The 22,676-nt window shown below is 44.9% G+C and overlaps 1 protein-coding gene across 2 annotated transcripts in view; it reads right to left on the bottom strand.

Annotated features, from left to right (window-relative positions):
• The window catches only part of gli2a (GLI family zinc finger 2a), a 100,490-nt gene that overhangs the window by 10,428 nt on the left and 67,386 nt on the right, over positions 1–22,676 (bottom strand). The window contains exons 4-9 of one of the 2 annotated variants that reach the window (XM_084083598.1): positions 19,941–20,161; positions 17,434–17,652; positions 7,078–7,279; positions 6,381–6,585; positions 4,093–4,209; positions 2,091–2,231 (exon numbers count right to left, since the gene is read on the bottom strand). In XM_084083598.1, coding sequence (XP_083939724.1) covers positions 2,091–2,231; positions 4,093–4,209; positions 6,381–6,585; positions 7,078–7,279; positions 17,434–17,652; positions 19,941–20,161 — 1,105 coding nt within the window. The remainder of the gene's footprint in view (positions 1–2,090; positions 2,232–4,092; positions 4,210–6,380; positions 6,586–7,077; positions 7,280–17,433; positions 17,653–19,940; positions 20,162–22,676) is intronic. The other variant, XM_084083599.1, reaches the window with a different exon arrangement.

Below are 22,676 nucleotides of genomic sequence, written 5' to 3'. Positions count from 1 at the left end.
TGTGTGTGTGTGTGTGTGTGTGTGTGTGTGTGTGTGTGTGTGTGTGTGTGTGCGTGCGCGCGCGCGCGTGCGTGTGTGTGTTTCAGTTAAATATATTTTAAAACTAGCTCCTCCAATGAGCACCTTTCTAAAAACTTTTGCACAAATGATCAAATTAGTCATTATTTTGTATCACCCCCCCTCTCTCTATATATGTATATATGTGGTTTGATGTTAGCCTTTGTCTGAATAATTTGTCCTTTACCATAATATCATGATTATCCTCAGTTTACTGTTGATCTAAGTCTGTCCTGCACTTCTCCTCTCCTCTCCTTCTCCTCCTATAGAGGGGTCATAAGGGACAGGTGTCAGCATGTCTGTATGAGCTCACAATGCACCGCATCAGCGCCGCACTATGAGCTTATAGATCGCTATTTTCGGCATGGGACACCGTCGTACCACTTCCTTGCCTTTCCCAAAACCCTACTCAGTCCTGAGTCACGACCACAGAGGTTTGTACAATGCCTTTACTGTCACATTTTCCATTTCATTATTTCCTTTGACAGCGGGTCAGTCATGTAAAGTGATGGAGGAAGGTGTCCCCTTGAATAAAACATCAACAACAGGAACTTCTTGAAACATGTTGACTTGAGATGTATGTTTTTGGCCCCGGCCAGGTGTAGGAGGTCAGCTGTTGTCTTTAAATTGTCTGGGCATGTAGGATTTACCCACAATACCTCTGTGGTGGATTATCCACGGATACCTCTGTGTTTTCTCTGAGCCCATAATTACGCCCTTCCTCAGGCCAAACAGGCTTTAGTGGTAAACACTCTGTCAAGTCACGTTACACACACACACACACACACACACACACACACACACACACACACACACACACACACACACACACACACACACACACACACACACACACACACACACACACACACACACACACACACACAGACAGACACACAGATAGATAGTAATACTTTATTATTATTATTATTATTATTATAAAGTATCTTTTGTAAACTCTACCACCTTCTGGCTCCTGACAAGTCTCTCTGTCTGTTATGACTGCCAGCCAATAGGAGGACATAAGAGATTACGCTGACACATGGCCCTTATGACTGCCAGCCAATAGGAGGACAGAAGTGATTATGCTGAGAAATGTCCCTTTTTACTATCAGCCATTACAGCCAATAGGAGGACAGTCGAGAGAATGCTGACACATGGCCCTTTTTACTGTCAGCCAATAGTAGGACAGTCGAAAGAATGCTGACACATGGCCCTTAGCCTCGTTCCCAGCCTTTTCTCATCTCCGAGGAGTAAAGCCTGGTTACGACCTAATGCACAGCGTGTCTAATAGGGCGAGACTTCCGTCATATATGCACTTCCCCCGGAAACTGTCTTTTTCGACCAATCACAGCAGGGATTTCATGCACAGGGAATGTAAACAGATCTGTAAACTTAACCTCTCCGTTTAGAGACTCAACCGGCTAGGTCTCGCTCAGCGTGCATGGCCCCTTATGACCGTCAGCCAATAGGAGGACAGCAACAGAGAGAAACCTCAGGAAGGAAGGACATAGCAGGGAAAGGCCAGCAGTCGTCAAACTCCAGAGCAGTTGGCATGACGATGGATTTATGAGCGGCCCTTCGGGGGGAGCTGGGGGTGTCGGAGGGAGCCAGGGGTTAGGGAATAGGGATCAGGGGTCAAGGGGTCGAGAGGGGCAGGGGTTGAGGGACACAGCTGCAGGGTTTTGGGGGTTTGAGCCGACGGGCTCATTAACGTGACCAACAGGAAGAGATCAGCTAACACACTGATCTCTGGTCAGACTCAGTCAGCACCGCTTTAATGAGAAGCAGGACACTTTCTACTGTTGAGACATTAAAGGAAAGGTGAGGACTGTTTGTTTAGGAAATGACTTCCACTCTGGTCTGCTGCTGGTTCTATATAATACCATTATACTGTATGAAAGCCTCCCTCTCCCTCTCCCTCTCCCTCTGTCTGTCTGACTCATTCTCTCTCTCTCTCTCTCTCTCTCTCTCTCTCTCTCTCTCTCTCTCTCTCTCTCTCTGCCTCTCTCTCAGCGAGGTGAAATACTCACATGGACCAGTTGGTCTTGTGTGTCATGTTCCTTGGAACATCCTTCCCAGTGGCAGTTGGTTTCATAGACTGCCTCCACTTCCTGTTTACATTCATCTCTGTCCAGCTCTTCACTCAGGTCCAGAACCCCTCCGCAGTGATCCTGAAATCACACATCATAACACAACACAACATTATACATGACTATACTGTGACAACAAGGGGTGCAAGTACACGTGGACAGCAACTTCACTCTAGTTAAGATTGAGTGAATGCTATTATCAAAAATATTGCTTATTTCAAGGGAGAGACCAGATTGTGTTAATGGTCATATATATTTGACCGTAACTTATGCTTAATAAGGATTAGGTGTTTATATTGCAGCTGAGTATTAGATTTCTGTCCGGTTGATTAGTGCTATTAACATTTCCAATATAGAGTACGATGATGTCGGCAGGAGAACTCAAATCAACATGCAAAATGAGATCGCACCTGGGAACTGTTATAATGAATAACGAGTTTCAGGTGGTACATGATTCAGTGAGACATTAAAGTTGTGTGAGAGACAGTGGAACAGTCGCTCACACGCACATGCATACGCACGTGCGCACACACACACACACACACACACACACACACACACACACACACACACACACACACACACACACACACACACACACACACACACACACACATACACACACACTACTGTCCTACTGTCCTATCTGAGGTGCGTTTTCTGTGCTTTTATCTTATCAGCTTTTCAACTCTTGATGGATGTTGATAGATCACAGCAGGTGACAGCACAAGGTTTCTCATTGAATAACACTGCATTATTATTCACTATTGATCATCAATTAAGGGAATTAGGAAGGGTATTAAGTGGGTGGACCTTTCTGGAGGGCAGACAACAATGTAAGGGATGTTCTGTTTGAGTCGCCGATTCATAAAATAAATAAATACACAAATTCATGCAATTGTATTCAGCTTCCTCCAAGACATCACCCATTCAAAAAATCTGCTGTATACAAGATGAGAAGTGGAACAACACCACATTAAACATCTAACATCACACAGAGGAATGTTGTTTATGTTAGATGTTATTAATGTTTCAGAATTCAACATTTTCTAGTATTTGAATGAATACAAAATGTAATTATTTTATGTGGTAAAGTATGTTAACCCATTAAAAAAAAAAAAATTAACCACTTTAACCATTATTTCATGCTTTGGATATTCAAAAATAGCAGATATAAATTTTCTCAACACACATTTGCTTCTGGGGGTCCCTGGAACAAAACATTTTTTTGAGATGGGGGTCCAAGGCCAAATACATATAATTTCAGGGGTCTTTGACATGAAAAAGTTTGAGAACTACTGACATAGGATTTAGAAGACATTTGTAGAATCGACCTCAGGTCTATATAATACAACATAACTAGTACATCTGCAGTGGTCGTCCATTGACACATTTAGACCCCTGGTGTTGGGTAGGACACTTACTGGTTAGCCTCGATCTCCAGGCTTTTATTGTTTAGTTTTGCTAAAAAATAAAAGCCTGGAGGAACGCGTCGGTGTACCGGGTATGAGGAAGTGTTCATTTCCCCAACCAACCAGAGTGCAGTGGGCGTCGCTCGTAATGTTGTGTTAACGGGGCGGGGGTTGACGGACAGATCGGTGAACCAATGGGATCAGCCGCAATCTTTCCGCGCCTCTATACACCCGCCCCTCTATACCCAAAAACAGGAGCTGTTGCAGCCTACTTACTGGTTGACAAGTAGCTATGCCTGAAACTCCAATATCGCCCCATGCCAAGCGGGGATTCCCTCTTACTAAGCGGTAGATGTTTAGTTTCCCACGCGCGACCTTGGTTTAAATCCCAGGTGTTACAGTTGCAGTTACCCCTCTACGTTGGTAGAGGACGTAAAACATGTGTATCGTAGCTTTAAATGACCATCAAAGTGAATGTGGTTCATACTGGTTCAAACTGGTCCCAGTCCAGTGTTTGTGACTTCCAGTACCTGAGAGGAAGGGGAGATCGGCAGTGGTCCTTCATCAGCTTCTGTCTTCACCTTTGACCTTTTGGTGATCATCATTGGGTTGACTGTGCTGCTAACTGCTGGGTCGCCACTAGCATTCTGGAGGACAGACAGACAGACAGATATTTATTTATTTTGAAAATAAAAAGATCTTCCAAAAACAAAGCAGAATTTTCCAAAGTTTTGTAACTTCTAGATTGGCTTTTATAAAAGTTATAACATTAATCAAATGAAGTGGTTAAAATGACAGAATGTTCTCCTTATTTTCAAGGAGAGAAAATGAGAGAATTTCATTCATTAATTTATGAATGACAGCAATGACGTCAAGCGATGCACCCGATAAGACAAAACAACACGTTTGACGTCGCATTTTGTAGAGAAATACACAGAAGACATAGTATATATTTTTTTCCCACACTATATATATGATCTCCTCATAGCCATGGGATTTAGGACACAAAATCGGCAAAAAGTTTTATCACTGAGTATTTTACTGTGATCTACAGTATCCAGCTCATCCAGGTTCCTTAAGCACTGATCTCCTGTCAGTGGGACAAGAATAACTTTCCAGTGGTTGCTGACAGCCAGAGGGAGAAGCAGGCTCGAGATCAGATAAAGCCCAGAGATACCACAGCGTTGTTGTTGGCTGTGCTGCGGGGGCCGTTTGCTGAGCAATGAGGGGCCCAGGCAGCACCAGGCACCGGGACCCATAACTCCCAGAACCACCCGACACACAGACTAAACAATTTAGACTGCTTTATGAACGCCAAACCACCAGGAAATATGAAGAGAGATGAGTTATTATAGACTCTACTGGAGAGACAGATGGACAGACAAACATATTGACAGATATATAGATGGATGGAGAGACAGAAAGACAGACAGACATATAGACGGACAGACAGAGAGAAGCAGATAGACAAAAAGATATGCAGACAGACAGGTCATTTTATACCTGATGAACGACAAGGAAGATATTAAATGTGTGTGTGTGTGTGTGTGTGTGTGTGTGTGTGTGTGTGTGTGTGTGTGTGTGTGTGTGTGTGTGTGTGTGTGTGTGTGTGTGTGTGTGTGTGTGTGTGTGTGTGTGTGTGTGTGTGTGTGTGTGTGTGTGTGTGTGTGTGTGTTCATTGTTGGGGGTCCCGCCCCCCCAACTGGCTGAGAACCAGGAAACATGGTTCTGATCAATGTCAACTCACAGTGCTGTGGTTTAGTGTGTGTGTGTGTGTGTGTGTGTGTGTGTGCGCGCGCGCGCATGTGTGTGTCGGGGGGGATGTGTGTATGTGTGTTTTGCATTTGTGTGTATGTGTGTATTATGCCTTGTATGCTTTTACAGTACGCACGTACGTGTGTGTCTGTGTGTGTGTGTGTGGAGGAGTGAGTTAGTGAAAGGGAAGTTTACTTAAAGACAATCCACAGTGTAAACATCAGAGACAGACACAGAGACATAGCTCCTCATAGCTCTTATCGGAAACATAAAGTTAACGTAATACTGGAGACAGGGAGATCTGGATCTGAGTATATATGTGTATCCTGTTAGTGGTGGATGAATGGCTGAATCATGCAGCATACTGAATAGCTGAAACATGCAATTAAATACTGGATGGTTGAAACATAGAATATACATGCTGGGTGTCTGAAACATACAATATGTACTGTACATACTGGAAGGATTATACATACTGAATGGATGAACATATTTCTCAGCAATAAAGGCTACTTAATTAAACGTTGAACCCTTTCTCTTCCTCTCTCTCTCTCTCTAAATACTAAAGAAATACCTGTGCTGTCACTGCGCTGGATTTAAGACCAGAGCTGGTCTAAAACACAATCGCTTTTTGGACTTTTCTAACTGTCCCTAAGAGAGCAATGTGCCAGACCACACCTCATTTTAAGACCAACAACGCCCATTAGTGCACAGATGACATTTGGTAATTATACAATGTGGGCGCTGGGCGCGAAAATGACAAATGCGCTGGTCGTAAACTAGCAATGATAATTGCGCTGCGCCTGGCGCCATTTAGAGCGGGGTGTAAAATATGGCCCTATACTGTATATCCTATTGGATACTGGATTTCAACTAGCCGATCTACATCGACATGATGTGAGCTTGTAGATTGGCTATTTGAACTATTTAAAAATGTTTTTCAAAATATAAAAAAATGGCTAAAAAAATTAGGGATAAGGGGTAAGGCGAGGTAGGGCCCACTGTGTACCGGCCTGGACAGAGAAACGTTGCGCGGCTGATTGATTACACATGTTATTCTCACCTGGTTGGTGTCGGCGGTGCTGGTGTTGTGTGAGCGCTCGGCAGGATGGGTGGAGGCTGCCAGAGGGTGCTGGCGGCTGGAGAAGGAGGAGGCGGCGGGCTGGACGAGGGGAGACGTGTGTCCGAAGGCGCTCAGCCCTCTCTGCTGGGACAGCAGCTGTTGGTAGGCCATGGGGTTGATGGGATGCGGGAAGCTGAATGATGGACTGACACAGCATCAACGACATGTCATCTCAAGGGCAACGTTATACTATCTTGTACTACTATACAAGTACAACAGTTAATCGAACTATAAAAGCCATCTTGCATGGCAACGCTTTATGAGCTTGCAGATCAGCTATTCTCACAATTTGTGTGCGACACTGTTGTTCGACACTATTATGCCTCTTTCTTTCAGTAGCAAAACCAAGAGTGCACGCTTGCTTTTTATTTGTCATAATAAACAAGTGCCGTCATTTATCTTTCCGTTCCCACAGCAATATACAGACAACATGGGCATATTCTTTTTTACATGTATGAATGGTGATTAATCATAATTAATGATAGCTAGTCTGTGATTAAAATAGCTGGCACGCCGTTTGGGAACCACTGATATACAATATAATATGAACATAGAAGACTATTGTGTGGTTGTATATAAGAGCGTCTGCTGAATGCTTAAATTGCTGTACTGTACATCCGTGTGTCATCATGTCTACCTGATGCCTCCTACAGACAGGTGTCCGTAGGAGCTGCTGGCAGCGGAGCTGGACCTGGAGTTGTTGATGTAGGCGACCAGGGAGTTGGGGGAGGTGCGGATCATGGTCTGCAGGTCAATGCTGGCGTCGGACAGCGGCGAGATGGACAGAGCTCTCTTCCTGCTCAGCCTGGGCGTCAGTCTGGGACTGGAGAACCGAGACACTGGAAGCACACAGGAAGATGTCCCTGGTTAGATGTTTTTATATCTATGTCTGAGTCACTGATAAGATAAGATAAGATAGGGTGGGTTTTTCAACCACTTTTAACCTGGGTTAAATTTTGGGCATGTCGTTAGCATGTTGGTGGTCATTGTCACTTGTCAGTAAGTGTCAAAAATCTTAAAAAATATTGAAAATAGCTGATCTACAAACCCACTACACGTCACATTGCAATGTGTTGTGAGCTTGTTGTGGGCTAGCGTCACTATTTATGAAAATGTTTGACAATGCTTAACAATTTGTGGGCTTATAAGGGCATAAGTGGTTAACCTCGTCACCGTCAACAAGAACGCAATGAACTTCTTAACTTTAACTTATAAGACGATGAGTGACTTGATGTTTAGTTCGTTTTAAATGCACCAGAGTCAGCCAGAGAGCTCCATTTTAAATAACGGAACCCCAGCCTGTCCTCAATAGAAACCACACACGCTTGCACGCACGCACGCCAGACGCACGCACGCACGCACACACCCTCACACCCTCTGAGCCCTGATAGAAGCAACATTCTCCGTTCAACCACAGGCATTCTACTGGAGGTCATGGCCATGCTAAGCTACACCCTATCTCCTTCATCTGTGTAACACACACACACACACACACACACACACACACACACACACACACACACACACACACACACACACACACACACACACACACACACACACACACACACACACACATATGGCTCCACTCGTTAAGATTCACGTGGTCTTTATGCATAATGAATCATTGTCAATAATTGCAGCGATAGCATCTCCTCTCAGAACCACTGTGTTGTTGTGTTGCTGCAACTGAAATGGAAGCAATTTAAACAAATTGATCTGAGAATAGCATGAATAAGAACAAGGCAGGCTCACACAAAGGTAGGGGTTGTGACCTCTGATGGGCCCTGGAAGGCTTGTAGGGTTCTCAGATGTACAACAAAGGAAAAGAAAAGTACAGTAAAAAGGACTTTCCCATGAAGTCTTTTGTTGTTGTTCCCATGAACAAGTTGTTGTTGTTGTTAGTGTGTGCTGTTAACTATTTTTTGAACTTAGAAATTAAAGACAAACACCAGGTTAAATATATGTATTTTAGGGTATAGAATTTGGCTCTGTATAGGGAAATGGGAGCGCACAAATTACTGTTATAGTAAATTAAAGATAATTAATAACTTTTTGTACAGTATATTGCAATAATCATGAGTTGATTGTCACAAATCCCCAAGGAACACCTGGACGTGTCTCTCAGGTACTTTTACTTTACTGGAGTATTTCCAATGTTCAATACTTTTACTTCTACTCCACTACATCTCAGAGGAATATATTGTACTTTCACTCCACTACAATTATTTGAAAACTTTAGTTTTAGATCTGCTTTTTTCAAACTACTACTTTTACTTTTGGTACTTTAAGTATATTTTGATGCCAATACTTTTGTACTTTTACTCAAGTAACATTTTGAACACAGGCCTTTTACTTGTAACAGAGTATTTTTATATTGTGGTATTGCTACTTGTACTTCAGTAAAATATCTGAGTATTCTTCCACCACTGTTGGCGAGCCATGCTGGACGGATAAGTCAATCACAGCCAGGAGGGCGGGGCTATGAGCTCAGCGGTGGGAATCACTTACACATGCAGATTGGTGGTCAATGGTCAAAAGGTCAAAGTTGGCACGCGGCTCAACTAGGCTGACCTCTGGGTTGTGACAGTCAGAGAGAAAGAGAGAGAGAGGGAGAGAGAGAGAGAGAGAGAGAGAGAGAGAGAGAGAGAGAGACACAATGAGACAGATATTCAGATGAGAGATATAAGGAGAGGTACAGAAAATGGATGAAAGAATGAAATAGAAAGGGTAGAGGCAGGAAGTGAGTAAATGAAGGGAGAAAGATGGAGAAAGACAGAGAGAGTGGAGAGAGAGAGAGAGAGAGAGAGAGAGAGAGAGAGAGAGCAGTAAAGTTGTAGAAGTCAGCTGCTAAGAGCCAACAGGTGCAGAACATTAGAACTGGTGTGACAGACATAGAACAGGACCTGTGTGTGTGTGTGTGTGTGTGTGTGTGTGTGTGTGTGTGTGTGTGTGTGTGTGTGTGTGTGTGTGTGTGTGTGTGTGTGTGTGTGTGCGTGCGTGCGTGCGTGCGTGCGTGCGTGCGTGCGTGCGTGCACGTGCGCGTGGCTACATCATCAGAGGCGCCGGACACAGGAAACACCTAATGACCCCATCACACCTCCACACACACCTTTACACACACACACACACACACACACACACACATACACACACACACACACACACACACACACACACACACACACACACACACACACACACACACACACACACACACACACACACACACACACACACACACACACACACACTGCACATCACCTACCACCACTGCCAACCTGCAAGTCAAGCCCATTTCGACCTGGTGAAGGTGGATTTACGTTCTCTCTACCTCACTGAAATAACACCACACAACCTAAACACACCCACAGCGTTAACCCGCATAGACCCAACACACACAAGAAAGAAAGAAAGAAAGAAAGAAATCAGGAAATAAAGAGATGTCCCTGTATGTATAACTCAACCAGATCTTTTGTGCACTCTGCCAGCAAACCAAGGAACACGATTCCTGAATATCTTTTCGAATCAACTATCTGTATTTATTTTCTGAATTCATCATCTCAGTCCGCCAGGCTAGACTGGTACTGGTACTGGTACTCATGTCTTAATGACGTCCAAACATGGAATTCCACATGGTTACATGTTTGGGCAAGGCCGGCGTCATGCTGATTGCCAAATAAGGAGATGACTGACATCATACATGACTGACCCCCCCCCCCGTTAGGGGTCTACTGTCTGAGTTCTAGACGGCTCCAGAGTGGCCTCCAAGAGTGACCAATAACGCTGTTATTAGACCCGGTCATGTATTGTTTTTTCATTTGTCTACGGCAGTGATTCCGAACCTTTTGACACAGACCTCCATTTGATACCACCCCCCCCCCCCTGCCCCTGTTTCTATCCTATTTCTGTAGGATATAAATAATAGGAGAGAATAGAAGCCTTTTGAAATGAGCAGAACAGATATTAAACCATGATAACACACTGACTCCATATGTTCTGTTCTGTTAGATGGAGAATTAATATGCTGCTTTATAAAACACAGAACAGACCAGGTACACACACACACACACACACACACACACACACACACACACACACACACACACACACACACACACACACACACACACACACACACACACACGCACACACACACTATTTGGAATGTTTAATAGCTGGTCTAATTGAAAGGGTGCACTGGAACAAACAGATGTTAAGCTCCCACTGAGTGGTGATATGGCGCGCATGCGTGTGTGTGTGTGTGTGTGTGTGTGTGTGTGTGTGTGTGTAGTCAGCAGGAGGGCAGTGTGTTGTTTGTAATTGATGGATCTGGGCTCATATACAGGCTTATAATTACAGGAGCTTCAATACACAATCACGGTGTGTGTGTGTGTGTGTGTGTGTGTGTGTGTGTGTGTGTGTGTGTGTGTGTGTGTGTGTGTGTGTGTGTGTGTGTGTGTGTGTGTGTGTGTGTGTGTGTGTGTGTGGTTATTTTTATGTTTTATTATCTTAAGCATCTGTTTTAACTGAAATGACTGTGGAAAATCAGACTACAGTAATTGAAGAGTAAACGACTAAATCCTCATAACCCTCCAAGCCCTTTTCTATACCAGCCAGACCCTAAACACATGCCTACAGTATATAGCAGAGGTGGAAAGTAACAAAGTACATTTACTCAAGTACTGTACTTGAGTACGATTTTGAGGTATTTTCTACTTTACTGGAGTATTTCTCATTTTCAATACTTTTACTTCTACTCCACTATATCTAAGGGGCAAATATTGTACTTTTACTCCACCACAGATATTTATACATTTTTGAAAACTTGAAATGGGACATTTCTGCATAATGTGCGCTTTTACTTATGGTACTTTAAATACATTTTGTACAATACTTTTGTACTTTTACCGAAGTACATTTTGAATACCAAACCTTTACTTGTAACAGAGTATTTCTTTACATTGTGGTGTTGATACTTTTACTTAAGCAAACACATTTGAGTACCTCTTCCATCACTGCTATAGGGCCTGTGCAGGCCAGTCACAGGGCCGTCAAGGCCCTACTGTACACAGATCCCTATATAGGCCCTACTGTACACAGATCCCTATATAGGCCCTACTGTACACAGATCCCTATATAGGCCCTACTGTACACAGATCCCTATATAGGCCCTACTGTACACAGATCCCTATATAGGCCCTACTGTACACAGATCCCTATATAGGCCCTACTGTACACAGATCCCTATATAGGCCCTACTGTACACAGATCCCTATATAGGCCCTACTGTACACAGATCCCTACAGGCCCTACTGTACACAGATCCCTATATAGGCCCTACTGTACACAGATCCCTATATAGGCCCTACTGTACACAGATCCCTACAGGCCCTACTGTACACAGATCCCTATATAGGCCCTACTGGACATAGATCCCTATATAGGCCCTACTGTACACAGATCCCTACAGGCCCTACTGTACACAGATCCCTATATAGGCCCTACTGTACACAGATCCCTATATAGGCCCTACTGTACACAGATCCCTATATAGGCCCTACTGTACACAGATCCCTACAGGCCCTACTGTACACAGATCCCTATATAGGCCCTACTGGACACAGATCCCTATATAGGCCCTACTGGACATAGATCCCTATATAGGCCCTACTGTACACAGATCCCTACAGGCCCTACTGTACACAGATCCCTATATAGGCCCTACTGGACACAGATCCCTATATAGGCCCTACTGTACACAGATCCCTACAGGCCCTACTGTACACAGATCCCTACAGGCCCTACTGTACACAGATCCCTACAGGCCCTACTGTACACAGATCCCTACATACTGTAGGCCCTACTGTACACAGATCCCTACATAGGCCCTACGCAGACTCTTACAAAGGCCCCTGAAACCTTTGTTTGCTCAAAGTGGAGTCTAAGAGGTTTGAAACACTGGGTTAAAACCAAACAACTTTATGTTTTACCAGAAGGGAACAGTTTATTAGATATCTGAACTAAAATGTCAGGTCCCTGAAATGTCTTTCTGAATGCTCTCACTTCTAATCCCCGGAGGTCTGGGAGAGTGAGTGTGACAGAGCTGGCTGTGGCCAGTGTGGTCAGCCCAATATAAATTATCTTTATTATATATGATGAGCACTGCCTTTACTGACACATTGTTACAAATCTTCGTAACAATGTGTCATAATGCATAAAACATTCAGCCCTGTGATAAAATTCATCTGACTTCCATATTATGATTTTGTCACAGTTTAGAGTAGACAATGATGAAATTGTTTTTAAAGGGCTTGCTTAAAGGAGCATTTCACCCATTTTCTAACTTTTATCTTCATATAATTGGTCCGCACTCATGCTCATGGCACATTTTCCATCTAGGCCTACTCACTCTGTGTCTCATTGGTGGGCTATGGATAGTTCAGGAACCTGCCTACCAGTGACATCATAGATGAGGATTCCAAGCTAATAGAAACTACAGCCTTTCTCTTTGTGTAACGTTTGCATGCTAGAATAGAAGCAATTTTACTTACATTAATAATACAAAAATAGATAATTTTATCTAGTTTGAAATCACCAAACCTGCTTACCAATGATGTCACTGGTAGGCAGGTTTTAGAACCCTGAGTGAGTAGACAGAAATGGTACCATAATATCCAAAGCAAATTCCACTCAACAATTCACATCATATCTCATTTCAACAGAGTGGGTGACGGACTTCCTGCTTTTCAAGTTAGTCAGCTAGTGGTCAGTTAGTGATTCATGTTTTTTAATTCATACATAAGACCCGTACAATCACCATCAGAGACCACATGGACTGTATAGCCTCTCTCTCTCTCTCTCTCTCTCTCTCTCTCTCTCTCTCTCTCTCTCTCTCTCTCTCTCTCTCTCTCTCTCTCTCTCTCTCTCTCTCTCCCTCCCTCTTCCACTCTCTCTCTCTCTCTCTCTCTCTCTCTCTCTCTCTCTCTCTCTCTCTCTCTCTCTCTCTCTCTCCCTCTCACTCTCTCCCTTTCACTCTCCCTCCCTCCCTACCTACCTCTCTCTCTCTCTCCCTCTCTCTGCTGTGACCCTGTCTGGGGTGAAGCAGGCCTCAGTTACAGTAACTCCATCAGGAGGAGGTGGAGGCAGAGGTGGAAGGGGGGGGGGTCTGTTCCTCCGTGCCAGACCCCAGCCTGGGTCGGGGCCAGCAGCGTGGGCCCCTAGCTGCTCGCCTCCACACAGACCCCCTCAGCCAGATTCCATGTTTATTTTCCCTAATAACTCTCACTAATACACCAGCGCTGTGAATTTTATTAACGAGGGGTCCTGTACGAGCCCCAGTGGGCTGCCTGAAGCAGACCTTGTGTGTGTTTGTCCACAGTATGTGTTTACGTGCACACTTACTGTATGTGCCTGCGTGTCCAGGCAGCAGTGCATGTAGTGAACCACTTTGAACCTATGGTGTCCCTATGTCAGGCATGTCATTATAGGTGACAATTTTTATATACTTTTTAAAAATGTAATTTAATTAAAATGTGTTAAGAAAATACATACATACATACATGTAGTGCTTCATTCTCTCTCTCTCTCTCTCTCGCGCGTGCGCGCCACGCACGCACGCACGCACGCACGCACGCACGCACGCACGCACGCACGCACGCACGCACACACACACACACACACACACACACACACACACACACACACACACACACACACTTCTCTCTCTCTCTCTCTCTCTCTCTCTCTCTCTCTGTCTGGTCCATCAACAGAAGAATGTCTTTCCTCTGGACAGACAGACGTTTATCTTGGCTGCTTCTATTGTCTCGCGGTCATCAAGGTTTTCAGCTCCCACCAGGAGGGGTGATGTTTCTCTGCCCACCCAGCCCTCACATAAAATAAAAATCTAGTTTATATAGCCTACAAACATTGGGTAAGGAATCTGTATTGATTACCTTAATCCACTTGGTTCTCAAAGTGGGGTCTGGGGAACCCAGGGGTCCTTTAGGGGGTTCCAGGGAGTCCCCAGCTATTTTCAAAGAAATCTTGAAAAATGTTGATGGAAGATCTTTGAAACATTTTAACAACACAAATCTTGTATGGGGGTCCCTGGCACACAATATTTTCAGATGAGGGTCCGTGGACAAATACGTATTCATTTGGAGGTCCTTGACGTGAAAAAGTTTGAGAACCAGTGCCTTATTAATGTCCATAGAAATGTCAGAAGGTTCTGTGAACAGCAGTTTTCCTGTAAGGGTGTCGATTGACACGGAAAGCGAGGAACAGCAGAGGGAAGGAGCGCTGTTTAGCTGTCAGCAGTGAAGGTTATCTGGAGTTCTTTGCATGGGTTCCATCAAAGTTCAGAGCGAGAACTCTGTTTTGCATTGAAAATTGATGTTGTACGCTCAATAGTGACAATAGCCCGATTTACAAGCTCAAAATGTCTTGATCGGCTATTTTCGGTATTGTGTTTTGGGTATTTTATTTTCTGCCAATAATCAGGGGTGCACTAACGGTGGAACGAAGTGGAGCTGTGCTGCACTAGGTCTGAAGGTGCACGTGCGTGCCCGTGAGAGAGCCGTGAACGCGCAGTCAACACCTAGAACAATAGCCCTCTACCTGGCAGCTTTGCATAACATTAGGCTACTCGAGAAAAGCCATGGAACTCTGCACTACAGTGTGCGAAAGGGGATTCAGCCAGATTCATTTAATCATCACCCCAATCCGTACAAAGTTACTTGTTAAACGGGTATCAGCCTTGATGTTCATCAAGTTAGCCACCTATGACTGGGACCCTACAGATTATGTGATAACTTGGCTGAGATCCCATTGTTCAGCTGAGGACCCAAGAACGAGAGCAGCTCCTTGACCAGACACTCACAAGGTTATCCCTGTCATTGAAGTTAAGACAAATTGTCTGATTATTTTAAGTAGCCTACTTATGTGTGGGGGGGTAGAGAGGCTGTTTGGGAATCGGAAGGTCGCCGGTTTAATCCTTGAAGTGCCCTTGAGCAAGACACTACTGCTCCCAGAATGCCGTATTATTGGCACCCACACGCATGCTAAACATGCTCACCTATCAACCAGAAAACATGAACAAATGCATTGCGTGTCTGAATTCAAGGCTGAGGCTGATTGTCAATCAGTCACTACCTGTATGCAACACCTATGGTGCGTATACATGTGCGTGTGCATGAACGTGCATGAATGGCCGTGCACGACGAACGTGCACATTGATTTAAGGGTCCCGGTTTGAGGGGCTGAATATTTGGTCACCCTACTATATGTAGAGGACAAATTTTACATAAAAAAACATGCTTGACAAATACCTTGACAACAACTTAAGTCCAAGTTGTTGTTGAGGAAAGTATAGTGGTAGAAGTGCAGTATTACATTCTGAACGACAACAATGCACAGCTTCCATGTGATGTTTGGTGTCTTCCAGAGAGACATTCATTTAAAGGAAGCTACAGGATGAGCTGCAGGGCGTCTGAACTCCACTGTCCTCTCGGGCTCTCTGACGCACGTTCTCCTCCAACCCAACTTTCCACAGGCCCATTTCGGACTTTTTACAGCAACACTCAAAGAGTTTAACGGCTTCAGCCTCTAAGAATGGCGTTTCAGCTAGCTGCTAATGGGCGGAGGGGAAGTGTGGAGGTGGCGGCGGTGGTGTCGGTGGGGTTGTGGGGTTTAAAGAACCCACTCCAGGTTCACCGAGGACTCCCAAAGCTGTTGCGGTGGGTCTGTTGAATTTATTAGTGCATAAATTGATTTTTAATGTGGATTTTCGTGTGCTGCCGCTTTCCAAAACTAACGGCCGGGGATGAAGCGCATATTTGCTACACCCCGACTCCCCCCTCCCCCCCCCTCCGCGCTTTCCTCCTCCACCAATAAAAAAGATCCCTCTTCTTCGGGTCGGGAGCCCAACCGCGAGGGCCATTAGCCAAGCAGCAGCCGGGTCATCAATACGGCCCTCTGTCCTCTCAAGGAGAACCACCAGGCCTGCAGAGCAACCCCCGAGACCGACCACATCACTACCAGCCTGGGTAGGACACAAAATAAACGTGGGGTGATGGTGATGGAGGGATATAGGAGGCGGGGGTCTGCGGGTATCTGAGCAAACAGCCCTTTACAAACAAGAGTGGGCACGGCAACACACTCTGGTGGTCACCGAGGACGGAGGGAGGAGAAGGTGGAGAGAGAGAGAGAGAGAGAGAGAGAGAGAGGGGGAGGGATGTTTGACTAAGTGATTGCTGTCATTAGGAAGGTGATTGGCTGAGGTGGCTCTGTTTCCTGGACGTGAGGACGAGTGACTTACAGTCACGGAGACACAAACATGACAGAGACCAGCTTTCACCGAGTGGTGAGACAGGATGAGAGAGAGAGAGAGAGAGAGAATGAGGGAGAAAGAGAGAGGGAAAGGGCGGTGGAGGGCAGGAAAAGGGGGAGGGCAGAGAGAGAGAGGAATGGGTGGGTAAAAGGACAGGAAGAGAAATGGAGAGAGAGAGAGAGAGAGAGAGAGAGAGAGAGAGAGAGAGAGACAGGGAGGAAGACATGAGGAATTCTGTTTTCAGGTGATATTGAAGAGGTCTGGGCTGCCGTCACGTTGTGTGCTCATCTCTGCAGATGTTCTAGTGAAGTCAGTGGTGTAAAGTAACTAAGTACGTTATTTTCAAAATATTTGTATACATTTGAAACTTTTGAAAACTTTTGAAAAGGGACATTCTGCAAAATGAGTACTTTCTACTTTTGTACTTTAAGTACATTTTGATACCAATACCTTTGTACTTTTACTCAAGTTCATTTTGAATTCCAGACTTCTACTAGTAACAGAGTATTTCTAAATTGCAGTATTGATACTTTTACTGAAGTAAAAAATGTGACTACTTTTTCCACCACTGGTTCTAGTGTTGCGTATGTTGTGAGTGTTGCATGTTGTGTGTGTGTGTGTGTGTGTGTGTGTGTGTGTGTGTGTGTGTGTTGTGTGTCTCACCGTCCACTGGGCTGATGTAGTCTGGTAGGTGCGCGGCGGCGGCAGCGGCTGCAGCAGCCGCGGCGGCCGCGGCCGCGCCGCTCTGCAGGAGCAGGTCTCCGTAGGGGCTGCGCTGGCTGGCGGCGGAGGCCATGAGGTGGTAGAACTCTGCAGGGTTGGTGCCCGGTGGGGCGTGGGGCAGGCCGAACAGAGCACGCTCCTTCAGGTGCTCATGAGTGACTAGAGGAGAGACACACACACACACACACACACACACACACACACAATGAATGAATAGGAACATCCATGAACTTCTGAGACTTGTTTATGTTCACAAACTACTTCTATTTGATGGTCTTGCAAGCAGGGGTGGCAAAAAATCCTCAGTGTTCATTTTAATAGATATCATTTCCTAATTTCAGTAGACTGTGGGTTTTTGAATAGCCTGACGCTATTTAGTTTCACTTCACTATTCCTGTGAAACATTTAAAAATGGCTTCAGTAGCTATATAGATTCTACCTGCTAACGTTACTGCCACTGTTCTTCTGTCACCACTGATTGGCGTGGTTGGAATTCCAACCGAAAAAATACACTGAGCGACAGCAGCACTATAACCCGTAAACGTAAACGAGTCCATTTGGAGAGACACAGAGACACCTTCAAACCTGCCTTGCAAAACAGCGCATCGGGCAAAATAACGTGGACCTGTGTGCGTAACAGAGTGATCAAATAATGAATCACGGCGGAAAAATGGATTCAAGCAAACGTTCAATCTTGAGTTTGATATCAAACTTCCTACCACATAAAGTTGAGAATATTTCAACTTTTATGTGTGTTTAAAACGCTAGAAAAACGAGATGCCCAGTGCAAAAGAGGAGCGTTGCATCCACAACGCATTGTGAGCTTTTGGCACGACAAAGTATTAATCGGATTAAGGGGACACTGGAGATTTTATCATGTGAGAGGGAGACACATGCATGCACGCATGCACGCATGCACACACACATGTACGCATGCACGCACACGCACACAGCCACACGCACACGCACACACACACAAAGGAAAGGTTGTATAGAGGGAGATGAGTATACTGAAGATGAGATGAGCCTGGGGCGTCACTCCTTTGATAAAAGATGTCTGGGCTCTTTTGAGGTTGGCTGGGGTCCCAGGGGAGAGGAGGAGGGGGGAGGAGGAGGGAGACAGAGGTGTAGAGAGGGGGGGGCAGTGCCACATTCCAGCACTTCCTTGCTTGTCTTGTGCGTAAATTAATTGTGACAGGCTGAATTCATACGCACACAGCACACACACTCACGCACGCGCGCGCGCACACACACACACACACACACACATGCACACACACGCACACACACCAGAAGCAGTACATCACAGCTCATTATTCCGTGTCTGTGTAACAGGGAGCAGGTTGCCTTCTCCACGGCTGACCACTCACATTACAGTGTGTGTGTGTGTGTGTGTGTGTGTGTGTGTGTGTGTGTGTGTGTGTGTGTGTGTGTGTGTGAGTGAGGGAGAGAGAGACTGTATGCTGATACATCTGTATTGACTGTAAAATCTATCTGATGGAATAACTTGGACAATAACCATATGAGTTCTATATTGTACTGTACAGTACAGTATAGAACAGTACTGCATTGTAGAGTATACCCGCATGAACCCTAGGGCAAATATCCTTCAAAAGTAGCAGATCTAAAAGCTCACAATGCATAGTGCAGTATTACATTGCGTTGTGAGATCTGCTTTAGATCTACCATATTTGGTAGAGAGGAAAGGTGGGGGGTTGGGGGGGTTACTGTTCCATTTTACGGTGTACATTGGGGTTCCAGAGATAAAATATTAAATGGGGGTCCATGGTGGCCTCATGAATATCAACTTGGGGGACCTTGAAATTCAAAAGGTTGAGAATCACTGTGCTGTACTGCAGCGTTTCCCAACCGCCGTTCCACGGCCCTTTAATGTGGGAGAGTCTGAGATGCCTTGGTGTTCCGTTTAAAATTTAGAAGCAAGCTATATATGCTTAGATGATTTTGATTTATATTAGGATACATTTGCGCGACTGTAAAGACAAACGTAAGTGGGGAGGAGGCTTCACTTCCGCTTTATATTTTAATCATGATCAGAGCTTCCGAGTCCCAGACTGTATGACCGGAAACATATGAAAATTGTGGGAGGCAACAGTCTGGCCACGCAAACTACTCTATCAGTGACAGCAGATATGTTACCATGGGGATTTATGGAGTTGGTCTCTCTTCTACTCCCCTTTGCTCCTCTGTACGCATCTAACTCTCAGCCAGAGTATGTCAATGGGAAAACATGGCAATACATAATTATGTGTTTTTATGTCAATAAAGCCTATTTGATTTGACATAGAGAGATACACAGAGAGATATACAGAGATATATAGAAAGATATACAGAGTGCAGATAGGGAGACATAGAGAGAGATTCATAAAGAGAGAGAGTGTGTGTGTGTGTGTGCACGCGCGCGCGCGCGCGCGCGCGCGTGCGCTCACCTTCAGCAGGGCTGAGGCCTCGTGCAGCAGAGATCATGGACAGGGTGGGGCTGCTGTGGACGGAGGTGCGGAGGTAGTGCTCCATGTGGGGGCTGACATAGGCGTGGGGGCTAAACGGAGACTCTCCCCCCGACGCCGCGGCGACCGCCGCCGCGTGGTGGGGCGACAGACGAATCAGAGAGATGTCTGAGAGCACCGGGCTGCCACTCAACCCTGGAGGACTGGAGAGAGAGAGAGAGAGAGAGAGAGAGGGAGAATGACAGACAGACAGACAGACAGACAGACAGACAGACAGACAGACAGACAGATAGACAGCGAGAGAGAGACAGAGAGAGAGAGAGAGAGAGAGAGAGAGAGTGTGAGTGAGTTAATTGTAACATCTCCATTGATCCTCAATTCCGCTTCCAGCAGCAAACCTCAGCTCCACCTCCTGCTGTCAATCCGCAATAATAATAAAAATAATAGCAATAATCTCCCTTCTATCCTCCCCTGAGCTACAGACAAGTCAGGACACACGTCCCCCCACCATGTGTGTTTGTGTGGGCCGGAGCCAGAATCCTCACAGCAGACATTACAGTATATCTGTGATAACAGGCATCGTCCGGATGTCTCCAGAATCTGATCCGGGGCTCTGCCTCGCCTCGCCACTGTCGACTTAACACACGAGCCCTCGTTTGAAGTTCCTCCCGATACGCCCGGCGGTCACGTCCAAAACCGTGCAGTAAATTTGTCATCGTTTGGCAGAGTAATAGATGTTCCTGCTCAGAGGAACATAGTTGGGGGGAGTGGGCGTTGTAATCGTTGATGATAACGCCCGAGGGCCAGGAGCGTGAAATAAATCCGTCTGCGTGGCCACCGGCGCTGGCGAGGCACTTTGACTTTACTGCTGCTCCTCGTGTCTGTGTGCTGGAGAGCATCTCTGGTGACTGTAGCCTGCAGTGGCCTCGGTGTGTGTGGCGAGGAACACCTAGTATGTATTAGTATTACTTAGAAACAAACTATACGACTTAAATCAGAGGTAGGCAACCTTAGGCACGAGTGCCAACATTGGCACAGGGGAGGGTGATCACTGGCACACTGGCATAGGTGTGAGAGAGAAGATTTTCTTTAAAAATTTAATATAAAAAATATATAGTCAATTAAATCAAGTCCCCTCACATCTGTATGTAAATTACATCCTGCACACTATTCTACATGTATTCAAACTCTGACTAGAGAGTGAGTCTGGGAGATAGCTGGGGTTATAGTCTAATCCTGATATGATGAAAGAAAATATTATAAAAGAAGAAGCAAGGTTGTTATGTATTTGGACAATCAAAATCTGTTGGAAATATTTTATTTTGATGCGGTGTCATAATTCAACTTGTTGAATGTTGATATGGCACACTGAGTATCAAGTAAATAAAAACATGGCACTAACTTAAATGTTCTTTATTTTGGACCAAACGCTGATATTCAATATGCCTCCATATTCTCACCTTTATTGTGAATTCCATCAACCACATGAATCCTAGCGTCCCTATGGGCATGCCATGTCATTTAAAATAATAAAGCAAAGATAGGAGAATATTGGGCAAAGATAACAAGATCTACAAGCTCACAAGTTGTGAGTGTGATACAATATAACTAGTTCATCTGCAGTTTGTTGGAAGTGGTCTCTCTACTCTTCCATTGAGACATTTAGACCCGTGGTGTCAGGTGGGACATCTACTGGTTGACTAGTAGTACTGCCTGAAGCTCATATGCACAATATCTCCCCTGGTCAAGTGGGGATTCCAGTGGGGGCCAAGCAGGGATTTCTTGGATGAGTGGTAGATGTTTGGTCTCATACATGGAGACCCAGATTTGCAATCCGTGAAAAAAACTCACGGATTGCATCTTTAAAGACATCTTTTAATGTAACATTTCAGTACAGCTGTTCACCAGCACTTTAGCTGCCTGCAGTACAGGATCCACTCCCCGCCCTGGTCTGGTCTACACGTCCCTTGAGGTTTCGACCCTTTGCTCTTCGGGGTGGGCTCTCACCCGTCACCCACAGTAAAATCAGCTGTAACTCAGCTCTTGTTCTATGTGAGACCCTGACCACAGTAAAAAAATAATTAAAAAAGACCAACAAATAAATAAAATAAAACAAAGAAAAGTCTTGTCATGGCTGTCGTGTATTTGCATACTTTCTTTTTCATTTTTTTCCCTTTCATAAACCAAAAAGTTGTTTTCTTTTATTTTTCCTTTCATATATATTCATTGGTGGGCTCCTCAAAGTAATTAAAACCAAACACCAGTTGATTCTGATCAAGTTCATTGGGTCAATAACAGAATTAGCCCCAAACTCAGTTTCATTGGCAGGTGGGAATTAAAAGCACATCATAAACTGATGAATGACCATCTAGAATAGATGATTCATACATCTTCATGTCAACTTCCTGGTTCATGTAACTGCTTCCTGTGCTACTGCTCTGTAATGTGTGTGTGTGTGTGTGTGTTTTGACCTTTTTAAGTTAAAGTACCACATGGGAATGAGTAAGGATAATAACTGAAGCAAAACACAACCCATTAATAGTCTATGCTCCTTTTTCAAGAAGCAAATAGCTTGAAGTCAAAACAGAACTGCAAAACATGACCATCTAGCAGCCATAATGCTACGTGGTAGCCACTAGCCAGCCAAACTGAAGACAACATACAACTGGAGTGGATGTTTACAAAACATGGAAGAAGAACAGCATTTGATTACCCAAT

The sequence above is a fragment of the Gymnoscopelus microlampas genome (assembly GCF_963454915.1).
Source record: "Gymnoscopelus microlampas genome assembly, chromosome: 17".
In the NCBI taxonomy this organism is placed as follows: domain Eukaryota; kingdom Metazoa; phylum Chordata; class Actinopteri; order Myctophiformes; family Myctophidae; genus Gymnoscopelus; species Gymnoscopelus microlampas.
Note: the sequence above shows the minus strand (reverse complement) of the source record. Positions and strands in the feature narration are given on the sequence as shown.